Source organism: Myotis yumanensis, unplaced genomic scaffold (assembly GCF_028538775.1).
Source record: "Myotis yumanensis isolate MYYU_CA2020_CCGP unplaced genomic scaffold, mMyoYum1.0.hap1 SCAF_8, whole genome shotgun sequence".
NCBI classification, from domain to species: Eukaryota; Metazoa; Chordata; class Mammalia; order Chiroptera; family Vespertilionidae; genus Myotis; species Myotis yumanensis.
The window spans coordinates 48,041,446-48,064,577 of NW_027223759.1; the positions used below are offsets into that span (position 1 = coordinate 48,041,446).

Sequence of the window (23,132 nt, forward strand, 5' to 3'; positions counted from 1 at the left end):
TCTGTATTATGTTGAACCATAGGGCATGTGGTCATTTTTGTCTAGAAGAATGGCAACTTCATATGTGTCACCTAACAAATAATTTACCAATTGGACCATCCAGGAAGGAAGGGTACACCTCTGAAGCCAAATAGCAGTAACACAGAGAGGCAAATCACGGTCTACAGCAAGCTTTTATGTGACTCACAGTATTTTAATACTTAAAAAAATGAATTGCCAACATTATCACATTGGGAGGTCTCACACAAAATTCTGGATTTTCAGCTTTCCTGCAAAAATCAGACTCTTGCCATGCTAGGTCAGCCACCTCCCATGGCGACAATGGGCAGACGCGGAGCGGCAGCTGCACCCCTGCGGAGCTCACGTGTGTCCATTCACACGCGGGCCCGCTTCTGGCCCTCAGGTGACCTCATTGGCCACAGGGGCTTTGAGGTTGGACACAGGATATAAATAGGGCACACAGAGTGAGTTGGGTAAAGAGAGCTGGAAGAAATCATCAGCTGGACCAAAGCCATTGGTTTTGTTTACTACACGCCACCAGCCCACACCTCCAAAGAGAAAGCCTGAGACAGCCCTGCGAAAGTTAATATTCACTGAGAAAGGACAGGTAAGCATATCATTAAGGAGTCCGTTCACGTGCTCAGGAGATGGGCAAGTGCTTATTAAACTTCTGGGCTGGAGCTCCTCATTTAAGTGGGGTGTGATGACAGAATTTCTCTCACTGGTCACCATTCATGTCAGAGGCTAATGCAATATACCTTTCTATTTGGTTTATTTTTAAAATCCTGACTTTTATGGGTTACTGAGCAGCTGACCACTTTATGACTTAACGTTAACATAAAGAAATGTTTGTAAATTAATCTACATTAAAAAAATTACCAGATGTTTACTGCAACATTGTTCTTATTGGGGGAAGGAGGGAGGGGTGAGAAACTTGGAATGAAGAGAGTACTCACCAACAGAAGAAGGGCTGAATAAATTGTGGTTCATCAGCATCATGAAATATTATGTAGCATTAAAACGACAAATTGGCAGGACACAAGTTGACCTGGAGGAATGTCCCTGAGGGGTAATACTAGCTAAGATTTAATTAGTGCTTCCTATATGCTAGGCCCACTTCCAAGGGCTTACAGTGTATTCATTCATTTGATCATCACAGCCACCCTGTGAGCTCGGTGCTATTATTGCCATCTTATAAATGAAGAAACTGAGGCATGGAGAAGTGACAAAAATCACCCGAAGATAAGCAGCTAGTTCATATGTGGCAGGGCTAGGATATGAACTCACGTGCTCTGAATGGACAAAAATTTTTAAAAACCGTTTTTTTAGATTAGTAAAGTACATTATCAGCGAGAAGTTTAACCATGGAATATTAATTCATAGCTGTTCCTGAATTTTCTGGGTTATTCTCTTATATTTTAGACTCTTAGACTCTTCATGCTGTAGGGGACCTTAGAAATCATTTCGGTTTCTGATATTCCAGTTTAGCCCTCCTCCCCCTTTTAAACCAACTGAATATTTTTGGTAAGCAGAAGGGAACAGTCATAGCTACTTTTCCAAACTCTCTCTTTTCCCTTGGGCGCCATATATACTCAGATAGAGTCTACCTTTCTCATGTTACTGATGCAGAAATGAGTCCCAGAGAGAGAGAACCGAACATTTATTGAGTTGCTGTGAAGCACGTTATGTTATTAGGCCTTACAAGTATATTTTATTAGGCCCATCGAGGAAGCTGAGGTTTGGAGAGAAATTAGGCCTAACATTACGCAGGGAATAAGGACCAGGGATGGATAGAATCTCTGTCTCACCTGCTTTTCAAGGGTCTTGCTAATCTCAGACTTGGTCACTATAGTGGCCTGGTTACCAGAGACCCTTCAGTTGAATCTTGCCTCTTATTGCTGTAAACTTAACTAGGAGGCTTTTGAGAAGTTCTAATTTGTATGGCATTATTTAGCACGGGTGACAGTGGGACAGTGACTTAAAATAGACGCTGAAAGGCTTTTGGATTAGTCAGTTCGTGTTGCCATAACAAAATACCAAAGAATGGGTGCCTGTGCCTTAAACAACAGCTTATGTCTCACTGCTCTGGAGGCTGGGAAGTCCTGATCAGGGTGCTGGCTGATTGGGTTTCTGGTGAGAGGTCTCTTCCCTTCCCTTCCTCATTCATCAAGTGAAGGTTGGACTTGATGTTCTTTAAGGCTCCCTGCACCTCTGATATTGTTCTTGTTCCCTCTTTAGTTGAAGGAAATCTTTGGACTCAAAGCAGGGGTCTCCCAAATTGTCCAGTGAATGGTTAACCAGTCATCTCAGGTCATGACGTTTCATATTTATTCTCTAACGAGAGGAGAAGCTGCCAGTTGTTCTTTAGCCAGCTGTCGTTGTAAAGCAATAACAATTCTCTGGTTGTAAAGCTCTTAATGAAAGCGTCCTCCCACCACTCCCTCCTGCTTTGTAGATTTTGTATTTGTATCCATAGTCTTGCATGCGTCTGTGGAAGTCCGGAGGCTTTTATAGCCAAGGACTTGGCTAGGAGAGGTAGCCCCACATTACATGCACCTGTTTTATCCTTTCTGGGAATTTGGTTTCCTTTCCCCTGTTCTTCAGTTCCCCTGATTTGAGGATGTTTGGAATGTGGATTAGGTGGGAGGGGTGGGATTGGAGGGAGATTTACAACAGGTAGGGCTGAGACTGACTTCCCATCAGCAGCTGGTTAAAGATGTTTGTTGACTTCTCTGCTGGGTACCAGACCCAGTGCTAACGAGCTCCCTGCCCCTTTCTCCGTGCCGCTCCTTCAGCCACAGTCTGCTGTTCGGAGACCTTGACTGGAAAAAATGCACTGTTATCAGCAGGCTCTTTGTAGTGTTTGGCGCTGGTATCTGGAGCATTCTGGATTGAGCCCAGCACGCTGTGATCTGCAGGGCCAGTGAGGCCAATCCAGCAGGCCTGGGAGTAGCCACTGATGGAGCAGGCAGTGAGGTTAGGGACAGGGAGGCCCTTCTCAACTCCCTCTGACATCAGCACTCACTCCTGGAACCGAACTCTAGAGACAGTGAGATCTACCTTCCCTCTCGGTCGTTTCTCTTTTCTTCAACCATCTAGGACAGAAGAAGATATTTCCTTAGCAAGGCCACCGGGAGGGAGGAAGAGAGTGTATGCTGTGGTTTGTGTGAAGTAGGAAACAGTCTGGGGTCTGGCAGACCTGACTCAGGTTCCAACTCAGGTACTTACCCGCCGCATGGGTCAGTTTCTCACATATAAAACGAGGCTAATAAAAAGCAGAGGCTCGTAAGGAGAATTGTCTGAGTGAAGTGCCTGCTGTGCAGTGCAAGTCAGCATGACCTCCAGCAAACACAGGTTGGACTTCCTGCAGCAGGGATCTTGACATTGGAGACCTCGCTTTGGAGCATTCGGGTGATCTGCTTGAGTGGGTGGGTCATTTAGGGACCAGAGCTGACGATGAGGCCACAGGGCAGGAGAAAGGGCAGAACTTTAGCTCTACAGACCCCCATTCGTGCACTTCCTTGTGGGATACAGCCTAGATCTGCACTAGAAATGCCCTGCCTTCCTGTCACATACGTAAGACAACCTAATACCGACCTCTTCCTTACGGCCAAAAGATGCTCCTTCTCCCTTTTGAAGATAGTGGATGACTCATGGGAGAGGTTGTGCCTGAAAAAAACAGAACTGTAAGGAGGATGGTACACGGTCACTCCTGGGCCCCTTGTGCACAGTCCTGAGCACAGGCTGTGCTTCTCATCGCCAGTCTTCAAGTGGCAGAGGATCTATGCCAGTGGTCGGCAAACTGGCTCGGCAAACCATGGCTCGAGAGCCACATGCAGCTCTTTGGCCCCTTGAGTGTGGCTCTTCCACAAAATACCGACTTCTGCGCATGGGCCACGAAGTTTCAATCTCACTGTATGTGCGCGCCCACACGTGGTATTTTGTGGAAGAGCCACACTCAAGGGGCCAAAGAGCCGCATGTGGCTCGAGAGCCGCGGTTTGCTGACCACGGATCTATGCAACTGGGAGGAGATCTTTGGGATTCTTTGCAGAGTGGAGATGCCTTAACCTAGAGATCTCTTTTGCCCCCATGGAATATAAATCCAATGAAGAGCTCTTTGTGCTCTGCCACAAATCATTACATGTCTACATTCTGCTCTTTTAAAACATGAATAACGACATGACTCGGTCTCCTAGGAGTTTGAGTGCATTAGGTAGCGATCGGGAAACCTTAGGAATTGGAAATTCAATTCACGTGATTGCCAACAGCTTTTGTAATTACACATCCGCATCCTTTTCCTTGGCATCCTTGGAAGTCGCGCTTTCCACTCAGGTGGATGTCTGTTTTCCTAATTGTAGAGCAAGCGCAGAAGAAATAGGCTCTAAGGGTGCTCAGAGCAGACAAGTGAGTTGTCACAGCACCGCATGGAAACCCTGAAGTGACGTAGCTCGGGCTGAAGTGGTTTGGTTTGGGCTGAAGTGGAAGAAGAGCCTGAGCTTTTTAAAAGGCACTGATGTTAGAAAATACCAGGACCTGCGGATGGGGATGGTGGCCATGCAGGGTTGCACTTGATGCTCATGTCCCTTTGCTGTGGGCGGCAGTAAACGCACTGTATGGAAGTGAACTCTTTTGATGGGGGTCACCTTCCAGGTTGGGAGCCTTAGCCCTGTCTTTGTAAACTGTGGAAAACTCCAGCGTTTCTTTTTTCCCTCCTCCAGATAATTATTTTCCTACTTAAGAAATTCTTTAAAAAGATGTCAAATTACTAGTAATGTTTTGAATACTTTGAATAGAAGACTTTAAAAAAAAATAGATATTGGTGAAGGGGGGTGTCGTGAATAGTTACCACAAAGTGTGCCATTTGATAGCTTATGTTGTTTCTATTTCCTTTCAGGCAGCGGAGCTACTGCTGTGGTTCAGGCTGCCCTATGCAAACCCAGGCAAGAACGTGTGGCAATAAAGCGGATCAACTTGGAAAAATGCCAGACCAGCATGGACGAGCTATTAGTAAGTAAAAGTGAAGGGATATGGGTCTGTGGAATGGGTGGGAGAAGCAGGAGAGGACAGAGCTAAGGCAGCGTGGTGGGATTTGAGACGTGCATTTCTCAGAATGCAGCCCACACACTTTTCCCTCCCCTGATTAATGACACTGTACCTTCTGATTGTGTTGCAGAGTACAACGTGCTGTGCTTGGACAAACAGTATTTTGCTCAGCCCTCATAATTCCTGGGTGGGGATGGTCTCAGTGTTGACACCAGTTTATAAAACCAGGGAACAGACCCAGTTACATGATCTAAGGCCATGTGATACTGACTGCAGGGTGAGGTGGGGAGCTTTTGGCCCTCGGTCTAGAATCGTGACACAAATAGGAATTACTCCCCAAACAATGCGTTGGTCGTTTTGGCTTTCCTGAATTACGAAATCGCCTACAGATCCCACTCAGTTACTCAGAATACTGCAGGGTAGCTTGTGTTTGGCCAATCAGAGGAGTTTGTTGTTTTAGTGCACAGCAACTTGTACTTCTTATTGTAAATGAAGTACACCACATAAATAATTGGAGCTTGTCAGCGTGGCTGTAATGCTGGTAGCATTGATTGGTTGAAGGAACATTTGCTTTTGGCTTAACTGACTCATTATTAAATGAACAGCTTGGCAAATGGTTTATTAGTTGCCCGGCAAACTGTGAAGGGTTTGCGAGTTTAATCTCATAAATATAGTTGTCGTTCTGCCTGCCAATTTTCTTCTTTGCCTTTTGGCCATTTATTTGAGAATAATAGAAGACCACAGTGGAAGAGTTAACTGATTGGTTATCCCAACACTAATCCCAGTGCAAATATTAGTCCAACAGCCCCATAGAAGCTACAAACTAAAATGACCGCTGGCTCCAAATGAAGAAGTCTTTTGTTATATTCTACATTAGGAATGGAATGCCATTAACAAGAGCTTTTTGTCTTTACTCAGAATATAGCTTTTATTTCAGGCTTAATTACAGCACACTATAGTATAAATTAAGTACAAGGATAGGCTGTACTTTTCCAGATCTGTTTGGCCTTACATTTTAAATTAAGCTACACAAGGCATAGATTTCACTGGGATTGAAGAATCAGATTGCCAGTAAAAACTCAGATTAAAGCAAGGGCTTCCATAATTTAATGTTAATTTAAAAAATGTTGGATACATGAAAGGCTTTCACCCTCTGGGTGCTTTCCTCTCACTGAAACTGTTACTGTGTACTTGTGTGGCTTGCTGTTACTGTGACCAATCAAATAGTGCCTTTATCATCTGACTGGTTTTCAAGGTCACTTTCCCGGAGTGGAAAAAGTGTTGAATGAACTGTGGGGAGAGTCAGGTCCTGCTTCTGCCACTAACTTGTTTTTTGACTGTAGTCAAGTTACCCGACAACTTTGCCCTATTTTAAAAGAGAGTTGAATGGGAAGGTCTCTAAGATGGCTTTAGGAGCCTCGAATTCTACAGCTATCCTAAGTATACATTTGTTTTTTAAAAAAATTTGGAGTATACCTTTAAACTTATGCACTGTTGGGAAATATCACTGAAGAATTTGCCCATGTATTTGGTTGTGGTGCTCTGTTGTAGGTCTCACAGCCATCCTTTTGCCACCAGCAGAATACTGTACAGAATATGGATAAGCTTTATGTTCACAGTGTCTGAGTTCTGGGACCCGCCTTCTGGGCCAGTGCCGTGGCCCCTGGCCTCCACCAAGCTCTCATTGTTGCCCAAAGCATCCGTGTTTCCCTCTGCTGGCTTTTTATTAGCTATCGGCTCTAAGGGATGGTAGCTGTGTAAGGGTCCAAGTGGAGGTCACAGGAGACAGTCATTCCAGGAAGCCTATCAGTGTTGTTTGGAGGTTCCTGTGATATAGGCGGAGCTATCAGTAAAAGGATTGCTGCTTTTATGTCTTTATGCTTAACACCATTAATCTGAGGTCATAGGATTTGTGGATTTGCTTATTCCTGTTAATTTATCTCCCCCCCCCCCCCCCCCCTTAATTCCCATATTGTGTTAATATATATGCACTAGAGGCCCGGTGCACAAAATTCGTGCACTTGGTGGGATCCCTCAGCCTGGCCTGCGCCCTCTCACAGTCTGGGATCCCTTGGGGGATGTCCTGGAGAGCGGGCCTAAGCTGTCAGTTGGATATCCTTATTGCTGCTGTGGAGGCAGGAGACACTCCTGTGTTGAGTGTCTGCCCCCTGGTGGTCAGTGCGCATCATAGCGACCAGTCGTTCTGCTGTTTGGTTGAATTGCATATTAACCTTTTATTTATAGGATGATTATCTATTTTCATTTAAGAAGGTATTTTGTTTTATTGCTTTGATCTTTCTTTTATCTTGAGCCTTTGACCTTGATATTTCTAGAGATGGGGTGGGGATGATGATGATGGTTCTTTAGGATATCTTACTGCCAGGTCCTTTGCAAACAAAAACAAATGGAATATATAGTATAGGTTGTCTAACGGTGCCAGGCTTTTGTGGTCTAGCTATTGGCACATGAGATTGTGTGGTGCAATGTTGCTGTAATCCTTTCTATTTCCAGTGCTGCTGGTACCCGCACTTTTATTATCTCTGTGGGTTCACATTTTGATAGTGTTTGGACATCTGGTGTCCTCATCATCCTTTAATTCCGTGTGTGTGTGTGTGCACTATATGCAGGTCAGTGCTCTGCATCATTTCACTCTGTGCCATGTGTTAGCTGGAAGCCATTGTTCTTAAAAGAAACAATAGTCACTGGAACCCTTATCTTGTGTGAGTGTTATGTCATAGAAGTGGCAATTATCAACTCTCTGCTGGCTATTGGGACATCTGCCTCCCCTGCTGAAACTGTATCACCTCCCACCCCATACTCTCAACCCTTCCCTACCCCCCCCCGAACCTCAGCTCCCAGAGTAAGGTGGGGTTTACACACAGGCCAGATACGAAGGCACAGCACAGTTTTGGATAGCTGGCCCTGAACTCTGCTTCTGTGTGGGGTGGAGGCTGTTAGGAGATTTTCCTGCCATCATAGAATTAATTTGTTCCAGGTTTGGCTGAAGAAGGGTTGAAGTGATTTCATGATTTCCGAAGCAAAGTGATAATTATAGTGCCAGCTTTTCTTAAAATGAAGGGAAGAACGTTAGATGAGGTCATTGGTGCTAAATAATTGGATATTTAAATAAAATTTGTACCATTGAAATGAGCACTGTAATATTCCTCACAGGCAGTTTGGTTCTAGATCTAATACTCATGTATTAATTTATTTGGTAAATACTTAACGAGTCTCTCTATTGTGTTTATAAAGGCCCATGAAAAAGATGAGTTTTGGGTGTTTATATGGGAGGACAAAAGTATATGCTCACTAGACATTCATTTCATTTTAACAGCAATTAAAACACTTTAGAATAAATGTTTTCCTTGGCAACACATGAATAACACTTAGTTGATCTAATGCTAATGAATAGCACATGCATTCTTTTACATGTCCATCTATGTGTTGGACTTTGGCCTTTAACTAGATCCTAATCCTTCTAGGTATGAAGATCTTGGTGGTTAATTTTCCAGGAGCTAAGGGAGTGTCACTGGCCTGTTCTATATGCCTAACTATCCCAACCTAGATGCTTCGATAATTTCTGAGATTTGTTAATCTCACTTTTGTTGTTATTCCCATATTTGCTAATCCTGCAGTAGTATAAATGACTATACTAATTTTAACGTCCTTTGGGAGGTATTTGTAGTTTTAGAGCAGAATGTGTTAAATCTATAATTATTAAACCGCACTAGAGAGTAAGACCTGAACTAGGTGATGGGAAAACAAAATGGGTTCCTGTTTCTTGGGGAGCCTTTGACTAGTAATTGAGTGTTTTTATTTTTTTTTCCTGGGTTGGTGAGATTTTTTTTTTTTTTTTTTTTTTTTTAGCTATGGATCTCTTTCTGCACTTTTCCCTTCTATTTGCCTAGAAATGGTTTAGCAGAGCGATAGGTTCTCTCATTTATATTTCATTGAGGGCGTTCTTACTTCCCAGTAGGAATTTAAAATTTGCTAAAAGGGTCAGACCCACTGTCTATGTGAAGATGGCCTCGAGGTTTCTTGAAAAAAATTGGTTCTCTGGTTTGTGGTCAACCTCAAAGGTTAGGGATGCTGCTCCAGGGCACACTTGACTTCCCTTAAAATCCATTACTCGGAGCGAGGGATTAATCTGCTCTTTCTAAAATCATCGGTCTTTTCAATCTTTATCACCAGGTGACAATGAATTCTATAAATGTGAATAGTCCCTTTATTTATCCTAAAACCCACTCTTCCAACCTTCGGAGCACTCTCCTTTATTTTTCCCAGGGATTGATTAACATTTTGGGTCTCTATTGTGCTTGGCTTTATTTCTGATTTTTAGACTTTATATCATTCTCATTCTTTCCTCTAGACTTGAGTTCTCATATTTTTAGTCTTTTTTTTTTTTTTTTTTTTTTGGTACCTAGTCATAGAAAACTGAGTAGCATTTTCTCATTCTTGCTCATACATCAATGCAACCAAAACTTACAGTTTAATTTCTAGGAGCAGGTGAGCTGTATGTGTAGAAGTCAAGACTCTGGAGCCAGGCAAAGTGCTTGTTTCTTACAAAAATAAATGGAAAAAAAAATCTAGTTTAGTGATTATAAACTAATATGTAATGATCTTTAAAATATTTTAATTTGTGATGGGTGACAAATGTGAGCAAAGTCATTTAAAAAAGCTATACAAAACTGATGCATGCTGAAACTTATGGTGGAGGGAAAGAGCTCCTGAGTCAGGGGGCCTGTGATGTTCACTGGGATCAAGGACTTTGGACAAATCAGTTTCACCTCTGGTCCCAGTGTCCTTGTTCATTCACTAAGGAATCCTACTTTATTTTCATCATCAAAGTTCCGTGACTATATATATTTTACAATTAATTATTTATGAAATAGCTTTAAAATTGCTTGGGCAAAAACAGTGATTACTAGCAAATTATGCTTTATTTAAACTTAGGAGAGAGTCAAGCCACTCCAGTATTGCGGTGTAACAATGAAAGTCCACTCTCAATGCATAGGTTTGAGTGTAGAGTGTGCCATCTGTTTCCCCTGTGTACACAAGGACAGAGCTTCTTAGTGGAGCTAGAAAAATTATGGTATATTCCCTTCTCTTCCTGTAGCTTCTCTGTAAAGATATTTTATTCATCCCGATAGTATTTGTAGATAAATCAAGAACTTTATTTCCTCCGCACAAAGCCACTGCCCTCCTTGTGCTCTCTGCTGTAGTGCTATTTTATTATTTGTTGTTTCTCTTGATCTGCTGTCCCCTCCTTACTCGCCCTCTCCTCCCCGCTCTTCCTCTCCGCCTCCCTTTTCTCTCCTTCTTTCCAGTCCTCCTTCCTTCTGTCTATTTAGAGGAATGAATTAGCTATGATTTGAAGGTTATTTTGGAGAATAAAACTCTATATATTTACTTTGCCTAATGGTAATTTTTTTTTTGCTATTTTTACTACACCTATTTTTTTATTGTTGAAGGTATTACATATCTCCCTTTCCCCCCCCCCCCATTGACCTCTCCCAGCCTGCCCCCACTACATCTTTATTCTTGTTTATTTATTTATTTTAATTAAATTTGAGAGGCTATTAATTCCCTAACCATTTAAAAATTAAATTATAATATCTGGGGACCTCTGAGCAGTTCCTCTAGTTAGGTTTTTCTTTTTATTCCTCTTAATTAAGATTTAAAATTTAAAAAAAAAATCTTGTGATATTTTATCTAATCTCTATAATTATGTTGATATTTTTGCATATCTTGTTTATTGTAGAAAAATTTATACCAGTTTGAGAACAAAAGCTTAAAAAGCTGGAAGCTATAGTGTGTGTTTTCTTTAATGTATCAGTGAAAGTATTTTTCTATTCTTCCTGAACTAAAGAACTTTCTAATTAGTAAATTAATTATTTGCATTCCAGCTCAGTCCTCATCACATGTGGTAACAAATTACATTTGGCTCTGTCTTATAGAATATTTTATAGCAAGGATACAGAATTCAAATATAAGCCCGCTTCACTCATGGCACTGTTTTGAGCATTTCAGGTGTTAATCATTGAATTTTGTGCTGTCATTTGTCCCTTGCTACTTAGCTTTTAATTATTGTCATGTGATTTGGTATTTGTATTTACCCAGTTCTAGTCCAAGTGAGAGCAGAATTAGAAATGGCAAATTTTTGGATATTTTGATGACATGCATTTTTAAGAAATTAGAGAATAAATACTATATGTGGAAAACTAAGTTATTTTTACAGCTCTGAAGTTACATTATTTTGGGAACGTGTGTGGTTTGGCTAGAGAAAACAATTTTCATTTTTGGAACATCAAATTTAAAAGTTATATCATAGTTGATTCGGGTAATTAAATATACTTATTAAATTTACTTTTAAGTGTTTTTATACCCTTGTTGGAAATGGCTTTCTAAAATGGTGAACACATCTCTCTCTTTGTTTTTAAAGTAAGTGGAACTTGACATTGCAAGAACACATGTTTCTGGACTTACATGTGCTCAGTAACAAAGAGACCCAACATTTTCAGAATAGGAGAAAATGGGACAATCTCCCCAGATTGAATACAAGTTCAGTTACATCTCTCTCTCTCTCTCTCTCTCTCTCTTTTTTAATACCCTACTTTTGCCATCTTTGTAGACTTCTGGGAAACCGTTGTTGCTTGGGTTCTTTCCTGTGTTATCTTTTTTCTTATTTTGGTTTGGTTATTTCCATGATTCATTAAGCTGCTGCTGAAAAAGACGGACTCTGAAAACTCAGGAGGAAGGCAGGAGAGTGGCCGGCGGGGTTTCTGCCACTTTTGCAGGAGAGTTGTTCACAGGCAGAATCCCAGACTGCAGACTGTACCCAGGCATGGGACAGGGGGCCACAACAAAGAAGGCACCTTTCTTTCTCCGCCCATTCTCATCTTTTGGTGATAAGACCCAACGCAGCAGCAGTGCCCACAGTTGGTCTGGCGGTTTCCAGCAGCATCAATTGGCTGACAAGAAAAGTTCTTCGTGATCCTGTTGTTAATGAAGTCTTGGACTTTACTTTTAACAGTACTCCCAATGATTGACAACTAACTGATCACACAGTAGTTGATGGCTGAGTCTGATTCAGATTCTGTGGCCAACTAAAGAGCTTTCAGAACCTCCCAGGCATCCTTCTGGCTGTTTGCTGAAGCACTGTAGGTTGTAGCCAGCTAAAAGAAAATGGCTCTTCCCTATGGAGTTTTCCTGTAGTATTTCAACATCTTTGTTTTATTCTTTGCTTTCTTTCCCCTCCTCGTTCCTTTTCAAGAAAATAACTACACTGGCAGCTTCTACATTTCCAAGCAAAATTCCTTAGTTTGTTTTCAGACAGTTTTTGCAGAGTGCCCAATTTTGTGACATCACGATCAAAACCCCAGGATGTACCAGTACATCCTATTCTGTCAGCAAATACATATTTACCCATCATGATTTCTTGGGATTTTCCAGACCTCAAGCTCCCATGACACTTTACCTCTTTACAACTGCTTTCTACAGCTTTCAAACTCCTGAGAACACCTATTGAGGCTATCATAGAATTTATGCTTCCCTTTTTCTAATTTCTTAAAATGTTTCCCTGTCTTCAAAATATCCAGACTTTCTCCATATCTAATCCCGCCTTCAACTGAACTGTACTTAGATAAACACAGATACCAAATCATCTATAATAATAAAAGCACAATATGCTAATTAGACTGGACAGCCGAATGACCTTACGGATGTCCTTCTGGATAACCTTCTGGACGAAGCCAGGGCTGCAGCCGTGGGATTAAGGCAGCTGCCGAAGCTGTGAGGGAGGGATCCAGGCAGCCGCTGCGGCTGTGAAAGCCTACTCTTGCACGAATTTTGTGCATCGGGCCTCTAGTATGAAAATAATTACGAAACTAAGTGGTAAGGGCCATTGGTTGATTCATTTGTAAGTGGTACAAGCCAGAATATTTGATTTACTCTTTCTTGAGTATTTCCCTGTTGTTTCTGTTATTCTAAAAGAGGCAAGAGTTTTCTGCATGGGTATTATGTAATTTCTCATAATTAAATAAATCTCATAGTGATATTTTTCATAATTGAAAATGACAGTCCAGAAAAATACACTGCTCTTAAATAAGAGCTTCATCAATCTTTCTTCCATTGCTTGGCTGACATTTGAAATCATAGAAGTTTATTGGGTTTTTTTCTTTTTGAAAAAATTCAGCTACTTAAAGCATTGTGTTATTTATGAATATTGATTAGGTTGCCCTTCATAATGATGCTGATGTTATAGAAGTACAAGCTGGAGAACAACTCTATGTAAAACGTTTTTATTTAGCACGGTTACCTTCCTATCATTTAGTCAATTCTCTTAACACTTGGAGGGTATGGAATACATTTTAAAGATGTATTTGGTTATCTCTTGCACTTGGAAATACATATTTTATTTAATAGTATTTGTAGATCATATCTATTTTTCCCTTTCTAGATTAAGTTGCAGAGTGAAAATGTGCCTAGAGGTACATGTTTCAGCAGTTCACTGAAAGATGAACGCATCTCAGTGCGTCGTTGGAAAGCAGGGTTCTCAACCTTGTCTGCACATGAGAATCACCCTGGAGCTTTTGAAAATTTTTATTCCTAGGCTGTACCCTAAACCAGTTTACATCAGCATCCATGGGGCAGGGATCTAGACATTAGTACTTTTTAAAGCTCCCTAGGCAATTTCAGTGTGCAGCTAATGTGGAGAACCTTGTTTTAGAATGAAGTTAGATATAGCATCTCCTTAGATTTAACTGCACATTAATGTTGGAGCGTAGGTTTGATTTCTTAACTAAGGCTGAGTAGGATATTTTGCCATCAATATCAGATAGGGAAGAATTTACTTAGAATTTACATAAGTTGTGAAAATATGGTAATTTGGTTAAATATAGTTTAATATTTTGAATTCAGAATTCATTTAAACTCTTTTACTTTTCATGTGAATATCATGATCTTAAGGGACAAAAGAATCTAGGCTTTAACTTTTGCTTAATTCTTATATCTTCAAACTCTCTTTTATTTCTCTTTGTTCTGAGCCCTTTGCACAAGTATATGTTTAGACTTATTATTCAACAAGGGTTTGAGGCAGTGTAGCAGGATATGTGAAGTATGACAGGTGGTATAATTACCATAAACACAGGGTGAGGAGGTAACTAGGAAAAACATGGGTGGGGACAATGAAGAGTTGGGAATAAAACTAAAAATTCATGGCCCAGTGACCTATGCACACAGTATAAGACACTCCTTGAACCAACAGGGCACCCAGAGCCCACTCTGTGACATTTCTGCAAGAAAAGGTGAGTGCCCCTGCCAGGATCCGTCTCTTGAGATTAGTGATCGATGCGGTTCAGAAGGAACCGAGACACTGAGAGATTGACCTTTAACATTTCTGTTATGTGCTAGGCATTTTGCAAGTTTTATAGACCTCAATTTGCTTGTAGCACAGCAATCCTACGTAGGTGGCATTAGTAAGCTCCTTTGACAGAATAGGAAACTGAGACTCAAAGATGCTGCCCAGGTTATCAAGCTGGTCAGTGGCAGATCCAAGCTGCAAAGCCTGCTGCATCCTACACTATGGCCCTTACGTGGCTCCCGCTGGGCCACACCCTTGCTAATTAGAGTTCCTGCTTGTTCACCGTGCTCTTTATAGGAAAACTAGAGGCCTGATGCACGAAGATTCGTGCAAGAATGGGCCTTCCTTCCCCTGGCTGCCGGCACCGCCTTCGCTCCGGCCGGGAGTCGCCTTTCCGCCTTCCCACGCTGCCAAGAGGCCTGGAGTGGCTGGGGCGGTGCAGAATGCCTGCGTCGTCTCCATGGTGATGACGCCAGTTTCCCGCCCCGCCCCAGCTGCTCAGTGCCTGTGTATGCAAATTAAACCGCCATCTTTGTTGGATTAATTTGCATACCCACTCCTGATTGGCTGGTGGGTGTTACAAAGGTATGGTCAGTTTGCATCTTTCTCTTTTATTAGTGTAGATAATTTTGTTTTGGCAAGGGCAGGAGAAACAAATGCCATACAGAGGTATTGTAAAATCCCTTATGAATATTTTAAAAGGTCCCCTCCCACCCCCATTTTCCCAGTTTTTATTTTTTTGGCAGTTTTTTCCCTCCCAGGGTAGGGCACTCTGTTTTTGTGTGTCTCCCACCAAACCCAGTGCATCCCACCTGAGACGCCTGTGTCGTCCCTGGTTGGCCGACTTGGCTGGGTTGGCACAGCGGCAGTGTGGGGTCCCTCTTGGTCTCCTCCACCTGCACCGCTCCCAGCAGAGGGATGCTGCTGTGGCTGGCACTTCAGTCTTAGCAGATGGAAAGGCCTTTACTTGCTACCCCATTTTAGGTTGGTTTTCTCACTTTTGTGAAATTTGACTTGTGATGCATTTCAGATAAAGCTGCATGAGCAAACCCAGCTCTTTAAGCCCTGGGGAAGATTCAGTGCTGCACCATCGCTTGGGTTGGCACTTGGTGACATGTCCGAGTCTTGTTTCACTAGACTTCCAAGGGAGCCAACTGTGTCACATTCCTTGACTATAGTTTTGGCAATTGTGTTGCCTGGATTTGAGAGTCCTTTGAGTTCTTCCAACTTTGACCTCGTGTTTTTTTCTCTCCCTTTGAATTTTTTTACTCTTTCCCATAGTTGTGACATTCAAACCACTTTAATGCTATAGTCTCCCTTCCAGCTTTGCTTCCTACTCCCTTTTTCCTTAAAAAAATATTTTTATTGATTTTAGAGAGAAAGGGAGAGGGAGAGAGAAATATAAACATCAGTGATGAGAGAGAATCATCAATCGGCTGCCTCCTGTATGAACCACATTGGGGATTGAGCCCACAACCCAGGCATGCGCCCTGACCAGGAATTGAACCGTGACCTCCTGGTTCATAGGTCGATGCTCAACCACTGAGCCACGCCAGCCATGCCCCTTTTGCAGGTGAGACTAGCTAGGCCTGTTCTTCTACTCAGGCCTTTCTTTCACATTCCCACCACCCAGGTGCCTCTCTGCCTGCTTCCTGCCACTTTGCCACTTGGAAATGCTTATTAGAAATGTAGAACCTCTGGCCACAACTCAGACCTACTGGATCAGAACCTGCATTTTCACAAGGTCCCCAGGTGATCTGTGTGCATATTCAAGTTTGAAAAGCATCTGAATCACGCTTCTTCCATGGATTGTGTACTAATTAAGAGAATAGAATATTAGCACTCATTCATTCTACAGGAAGAATTGGATAAAAAGGTTTTTAAAAATCATATCCATTTATTCTTTGGCCAACACTCTTGTCACTTTCAGAGACAGGAGGAAATGAGTGTGTTTGGGAATAAATGGCTTTGCCTATCCTATGAGTGAAGTTAGGGCACTGGGAAAAGCTGGGAAACTTAGCTGATAGATTGTTACCAAGAAAGGATTCAAATAGCAGCCATCACCACTGTTTTGAAAAGAAATGGAGAAAGTAGTTCTGTGGAAAGACTATTTGACCCAAGAAATATTTATATTTTTCAAAATATAAAATATATATAATTGCCCGGCCATTGTGGCTCAGTGGCTGAGCATTGACCTATGGGCCAGGAGGTCACAGTTCAGTTCACTGTTGGGGCACATACCTGGGAGGTGGGCTGGGTTCCGAGTTGGGGTGTGCAGGAGGCAGCTGATACATGATTCTCTCTCATCATTGATGTTTATCTCTCTCTTCCTCCCTCTCCCTTCCTCTCTCTGAAATAAATAAAAACATATTTAAAAAACATATGTATTCACACACACATATACATATAATTGCCTTAATTAATTTGGGCTGCTATAACAAAAATGCCATAGCCTGGTGGCTTATACACAATAGGAAATGATTTCCCACAGTTCTAGAGACTGGGAAGTCTGAGGTCAACACGGTTGGGGCCATCTTTCAGGCTGCAGACTTCTCGTTGCTTCCTCCCGTGGCTGAAGGGGCAAGTGAGTTCTCTGGGGTCTCTCTTTTAAGGGCACTAATCTCATTCACGAGGGCTTCATCCTGATGACCCAGTCACCCTCCAATACCATTGACTTAAGAATTTTGGGGGACCCTGGCCCTCGTGGCTCAGTTGGTTGGGCGTCATCCCATGCACCAAAGGGTTTCCCGTTTGATTTCTGGTCAGGCCCCATGTGCAGTTTGTGTGCTTGATCCCCTGTGGGGGCCCATTCGGGAGGCATGATGTTCTGCTCTCACATTGCTGCTTCACTCTTTCCCTCTCCCTTCCTCTCTCTCTAAAAAAATAGTAAAAAAAAAAAAAAATGCTTGGAGATGTGCTATAGAAGCTGCTCCTGCTGATCACTGTCTATGAACCAAAAAATATTCTTTCCTGATGAGGGGACTAGCTAATTGCCTGGCCAGTAAAAAAAAAAAAAAAAAAAAAAAAAAAGAATCTTTGGGGAATAGAAACATTCAGACCATAGCTAAAGTATAAACATGTAAGTTTTGTGCCTCTGTAGAAGGCAGCTACACAAAAGGTGTAAATATAAACTAAAATGAGGGTTGCATAGGCAGGCAGAGCACCTAGTTCTTATTTTCTTGAGTGTCTTTCTACCCTGTTTTTGGAAATATTTTTTACCGTGGGGGGTTCCATGGTCAAGGGCAGAGTGACTAGTGTTTTTCTCTAAGGCAAGTTTCATCACGTCTTTAAGCAGAGGCTCTACTGCATGGACAGGCTGCACAGTAAAATGGATGGTGTAGGAATGGGGGACACGGACCCCACAGCCAAGCAGCAAAGAGGAACAGTGAGGGGGCACAGAAGAAGAATATGAAGTTGTAACCGGTCAGACTGGTGCAAGTCCACTCTCAGGCCCCCACCTCTTCTTTCATCTTCCATAGGGGTGTATTAGTAGGGCGGGTATCTGTATTCCTTGCCTGTTTTTTTCTTTTCAATCCTCAGGGCCTTTAAATGTCCAGCTGGCACCTCTAAGACCCAAAATTTTGAAGGAATGGAATTTGTTATATCTATAAGTTTTCTGAAAGAATTTCTCCCTAGGTTAATTAAAGGAGTTTTTCTCTCTCCCTTTCTTCCTTCTGTCCCCCCTCACACCCATAACACACACACACACACACACACGCACATGCACACGAACACACACACACACACACACAGTATGTTCACCACCGTGTCAGAGAACCTGATACTCTGGGTAGGAAATGATACAGGCTCTCTAAATGCAAAGGACTAAAAAACGTACTTTTCCAGACTCTGACCCCACTTTGCATCACTGCAAAAGGATTTCTTTTCATATGGGCATTGGTGGGTTATTGTGCATTTTGATTAATGATTGAAGAATTTGAAGACTTGAAAGGCATTCATTTACATTGAATTTGAAATGGTGAGAATGTAGAGCACATATATTTTTGAGAAACATCATTCCCATTTCTGTGAACAACAGAGGCATCCGTTTAAGCTGGACCTTGCCTAGTGCTGCAGGCCTTCCAAGTGGGCCGTGCCCACAGCGAGCAGATGCTAGTGACTTGAAATAGGAATGGCCCGGGCAGCATGCCATTTCTCCTTCAGAAGCATCTTATGGCATCAAAACCTAACACCAGAGACAGATGGAAACTGGAACTCGGGTTTCAGATCTTGTTCAAAGGACAGGAGTTGCTGAATCGAAAGTGTCAGATTTAGAAAACCTGTGATCAGTTAAATGGAAGAGGGAAACAATGAAGGGAAACTGTTCTTAAATAATTAAAAGAAAATGGAAAAATTAGTGATTTTCTTAGGAGATTATCCATGGTTAAAAGCACTTAAGTAAGCATATAAAATAAGGTGTGTGTATGTGTTACATGTCGTGGTATTTTGGCAGTTTTCTGACATACAGCGTTTTAGTAATTTGAGGATTAATTAGTACTGAATATGCAAAGATTGCAGCCCAAATTATTATTGTCAGGCAATTTTACATTAACTCGAAGTTAACTAGATGCTCAATGTTGTTGAAAATCTTAATAGGATGCACAAATACACTCTTCTTTTATCATAAATACATGATAGCATAAATGAGGCTTCTTTGATAACAGGTTTTTCTTGTGGCTTGTCAATAGCACCTTAAAAGTGAGTTACACTCGTCTGATACCTTTGATTGAGGGTTATCATTTGGCTGAAGCTTTATACCAGTCATCTGGCAGTAACTTAAAATGACAAACCAAAACCAAAATGAACTTGACTATTGCCGAAAACGGTGGTTTATTGAAGTTTCCCATTTGTATGATTTCAAAACCTTGCTGTTCTGCGTCTCCCTGTAAAACTGCAGCAGTGTTGCCTGAACTGCGATACACAACGTATTGTTTTCCTACATTGTTAATCTGGGTTCAACTAGGACAGCTTACCTAGTGCAGGACTTCTCAGAGCCTTTGACAGTACCAATATTCCTGTGACTCTTTTAGAAGGAGATTTAGTATCTGATGTTTTTCAAGCCCATTTCACTTTACCAGTCCCCCTCTGCCCCTTTATCTCCTTGGTGGAACATTGACCATGGAAAATAGTTTGGGAAATGATAATCTAGCATTTTCTTATGTATTTTCTCAGTTACCATCACAGCAGCCCTGAGAAAAACAGAAACAGTCTGTTGTCCCCTTTTAGATAAGGGAGGAGCTAAGACAGGCACCAGAGTTCAGGGTGGCACCAGGAGCCACCATGTCTCCTAATAACTCGCCTAGCCTTTCGTCTGTCCGTGGAGGCCTCCAATTCAGGTCGGAGGCACTTAGTCATGTACGGCAGGGTCTTTGCTGGCAGAGTGGGGGGTCGTCTGGGCAATATGGTGACCTGAAATTCCTCTGACCTGTGGCTGGTTCAGAGGTCTATGGTCTACACAGGCCTTTCTGATTCTAGCAAGTCGATAATGAGGGTAAGAGGGTTAGGTCTGATGTAGCTACTTGGAAGTAAAGGTTTAGGCAGCCCCCTACCACAGCGCCCCTCCCCAGGTATGCTTGTAAGTAGGAAAGTTAGCCAGATGCTCAACTGTGGTTCACTTGTGTTTTCCCGATTTTTATCCCATGGTACTACTATGTCATGTTTTGCTTTTTTTATAGAAAGAAATTCAAGCCATGAGTCAGTGCAGCCATCCCAACGTAGTGACCTATTACACCTCTTTTGTGGTAAAAGATGAACTTTGGCTGGTCATGAAATTACTAAGTGGAGGTAAGTGGATTTTGTCATTGTTTGCTTCTGTAGAAGCCTGCATATTGGTTAAGATTTCAGATTTGATCCCCTTACACCTATATTTAAGTTTTGCATGGGCCCTGGCTGGTGTGGCTCAGTTGGTTGAGCATTGTCCCATGCTCCAAGAGGTTGCTGGTTCTATTCATGGTCAGGGCACATGCCCAGGTTGCAGGCTCAATCCCCAGTGGGAGGCAACCTATCAGTGTTTCTCTCATTGATATTTCATTTTCTCTCCCTTTCCCTGCCTTTCTCTCTAAAATCAATTTTAAAAAGTTTTGCATGGTTTATTACTGGCTTAGAGAATAAAGTCCAGTTCAGCTTAACTTCTAGAGTATGTGTCCCCTTCTACCCCGATTTTCGTGGTGTAGGTAAGACTCCCTAAATCCTTCCTGCTCTCTGATGTCTCTGTGCCCTCACCTGCCCTCCCCTCAGCCCTAGATCTGCTCTTTCCTCTCCACGCGTTCAAGTCCTAAAAGCTCACCTGCTCTCTGCAGCTATCCCGCACTCTCTTCACAAATGTGAACCAGTTCTTCCTTCCCTAAACCCTTCCTTTTTAACATTATTCAAGTCCTTGACACATTGCAATATAATGCTTTATTTCAGTGCTGCGGCGATGGGAATGTTCGATAGCTGTGCTATCCAGTGTCTGCTAGTTAGATGTGGCTGCTGAGCACTTGGCATTGGCTGGTGCTACTGAGGGACTCAATTTCTGTTTTGTTTTAATTAGCTTATATTTAAATAATGCAGGTGGCTAGTGGCTACATGTTGGACAGTGCAGATTTAGATTGTGGATTCATGAAGCAAGCACAGTTGAATGCACTTTTTTGTTTGTTTCTTTTGTTAATCCTCACCCAAGGATATCTTTCTATGGATTTTTAGAGAGAGTGGGAAGGAGGTGGAGAGACAGGGAGAGAGAAACATTGATGTGAGAGAGACACATCAATTGGTTGTCTCTCACATGCGGCCTGACTGGGGCCAGGGATTGAACCTGCAACCTATGTACGTGCCCTTCAGTCCACGGGCCGATGCTCTATCCACTGAGCTAAGGCTCAAATGCACTTTTAATTCATTGCATCTGAGACCCAGTGGGTCCTCAGTAAATGTTGTCTCAATTGAAATGGAGAGAGACTTTCCACATGTTAAATTATTTGCGTGCGGTATTGATCAGAAGTGGCACTATTTCATCACATGTTTGCACTCGGGCAGGGAAAGTCACTTTCTCGCACTAGCCTCTGATCCCTGAAGTTATAAAAGCCCTGGACCGTATAATTGATAAGGCACATTTGCACTTCTGTATTTTATTTCTTTTAACCTTTTAGCATCATAATTGATAGGGAATGATAATGATAACCTTTAACTTTGTGGAACACTTCCTCTGTGGCTAGATCCTGTTCAAGGCATTGTACTTATTTCACGGAGTGTGGACAACATCCTCGAATGGCAGGTGTCACCATCCCTGTTTTCCGAAAGGTCAGAGAGTTAAATAGCTTGCCCAAGGTCACAGTTACTGTCAGTGCTGGAATGTGTAACTGTAGGACCTGTTGACTTCAGAGCAGTGCCGGACGTATTACCACCTTCACTCTACAGGCCCCCACGTTGAAGCACAGAAAGCGAGTTATTTCCTTCATAACATCCAGCATCCCCACTTCTCCAGTGTGTCCTCTCCCCAGGGCACCACGCACTGTCTAGCACCCTGAGATGTGAAGTGTGGTTAAGGAGCAAAGGAGAACATTTTGTGGTGCCTGGACGAAGCCCAGACTGGCTCAGCACAACATGGGCTGTAGGGCAGCCCAATTTCATCTGCAGACCCTTTGCCAGCTAAGGCTGAACCAGGGAGGCATTTTATTTTATTTTATTTTATTTTTTTAAAGAAAGTATGTTGGATCAAGCAGAAGCCCAGAAATGAGATGACAAATGCGTTGTAATGGCCTTGGGGCTGCTGTGGAGGTCTCAGTAGGGAGCCTGGCAGCTCTGAGTTCGGTTCTGTTCTAGTATTGTCAATCCTGTGCACCATTGTTTCCTTGAGTGCCTGCTTGGTTTTTAATTAAAAAGTGAAATGAAAAAGGAAAGACAGAAGCAAAAGGAAGCCTATTGGAGCCGGACACAGCGGTCAAGTGTCAGGCCTGCTTCTTGAGGATGGCACTTTATCGATGACAGGATCTAGTCCAGTGGTTCTCAACCTTCCTAATGCCGCGACCCTTTAATACAGTTCCTCATGTTGTGGTGACCCCCAATTTCATTGTTACAAATTGAACATAATTAAAGCATAGTGATTAATCACAAAAACAATATGTAATTATATATTTGCTTTCCGATGGTCTTAGGCGACCCCTGGTTGAGAACTGCTGATCTAGTCTCTTCTCGAGGGGCCCACTCACGGTAACCTGGGTTGCTGGATGGCCCCAGATACTCTGTTCAGGCTGAGGATTTTACTTCCTCTCTTTATTTATTTTTATCCCAATTAACCTTTTATAAGCCTGAGAATATCCCCTGCCCACTTTCTTCAGGACTCGCCAGAAAATTTCATTGTCTTTTAAAAAGAATACAGTTTAGTCTCCTGGGCTTTGGTGGGTAAGGGGACCAGGCTTTACGTTTCCACAGGGAAGGTGAGTGCGGGCAGAAGTGGATGCTTGCTCAGCTTGCTTTCAGCCGGCCAGGCCAGAACTGCATATATGCCTGGTATGGTGTGTCCTTATAAGGTAACAATCAAATGGTTTTGGAAGTATAATATTCTGAATGAGCCAAAAATCCAAGAGTCAATGAATAAACAGATGTTCCATTTCTCTCTGAGGTCGGACATGTGCATTTGTTTTCTTCTATAATATCTTATCACATTCCATCTCTTAATGAGGGGTGGGTGGTTAATCTGGTGTAGTAACATCTGATGAGGAAACTCAGCCCTCTTAGTTAATCATGGAGAGC

At 42.4% G+C, this 23,132-nt stretch overlaps 1 protein-coding gene across 1 annotated transcript in view; it reads left to right on the plus strand.

Moving 5' to 3' along the window:
• STK39 (serine/threonine kinase 39) overlaps positions 1 to 23,132 on the plus strand; it is a 279,377-nt gene that overhangs the window by 58,143 nt on the left and 198,102 nt on the right. Inside the window, exons 2-3 of the mRNA XM_070422811.1 lie at positions 4,896 to 5,008; positions 20,081 to 20,189. Coding sequence (XP_070278912.1) covers positions 4,896 to 5,008; positions 20,081 to 20,189 — 222 coding nt within the window. The remainder of the gene's footprint in view (positions 1 to 4,895; positions 5,009 to 20,080; positions 20,190 to 23,132) is intronic.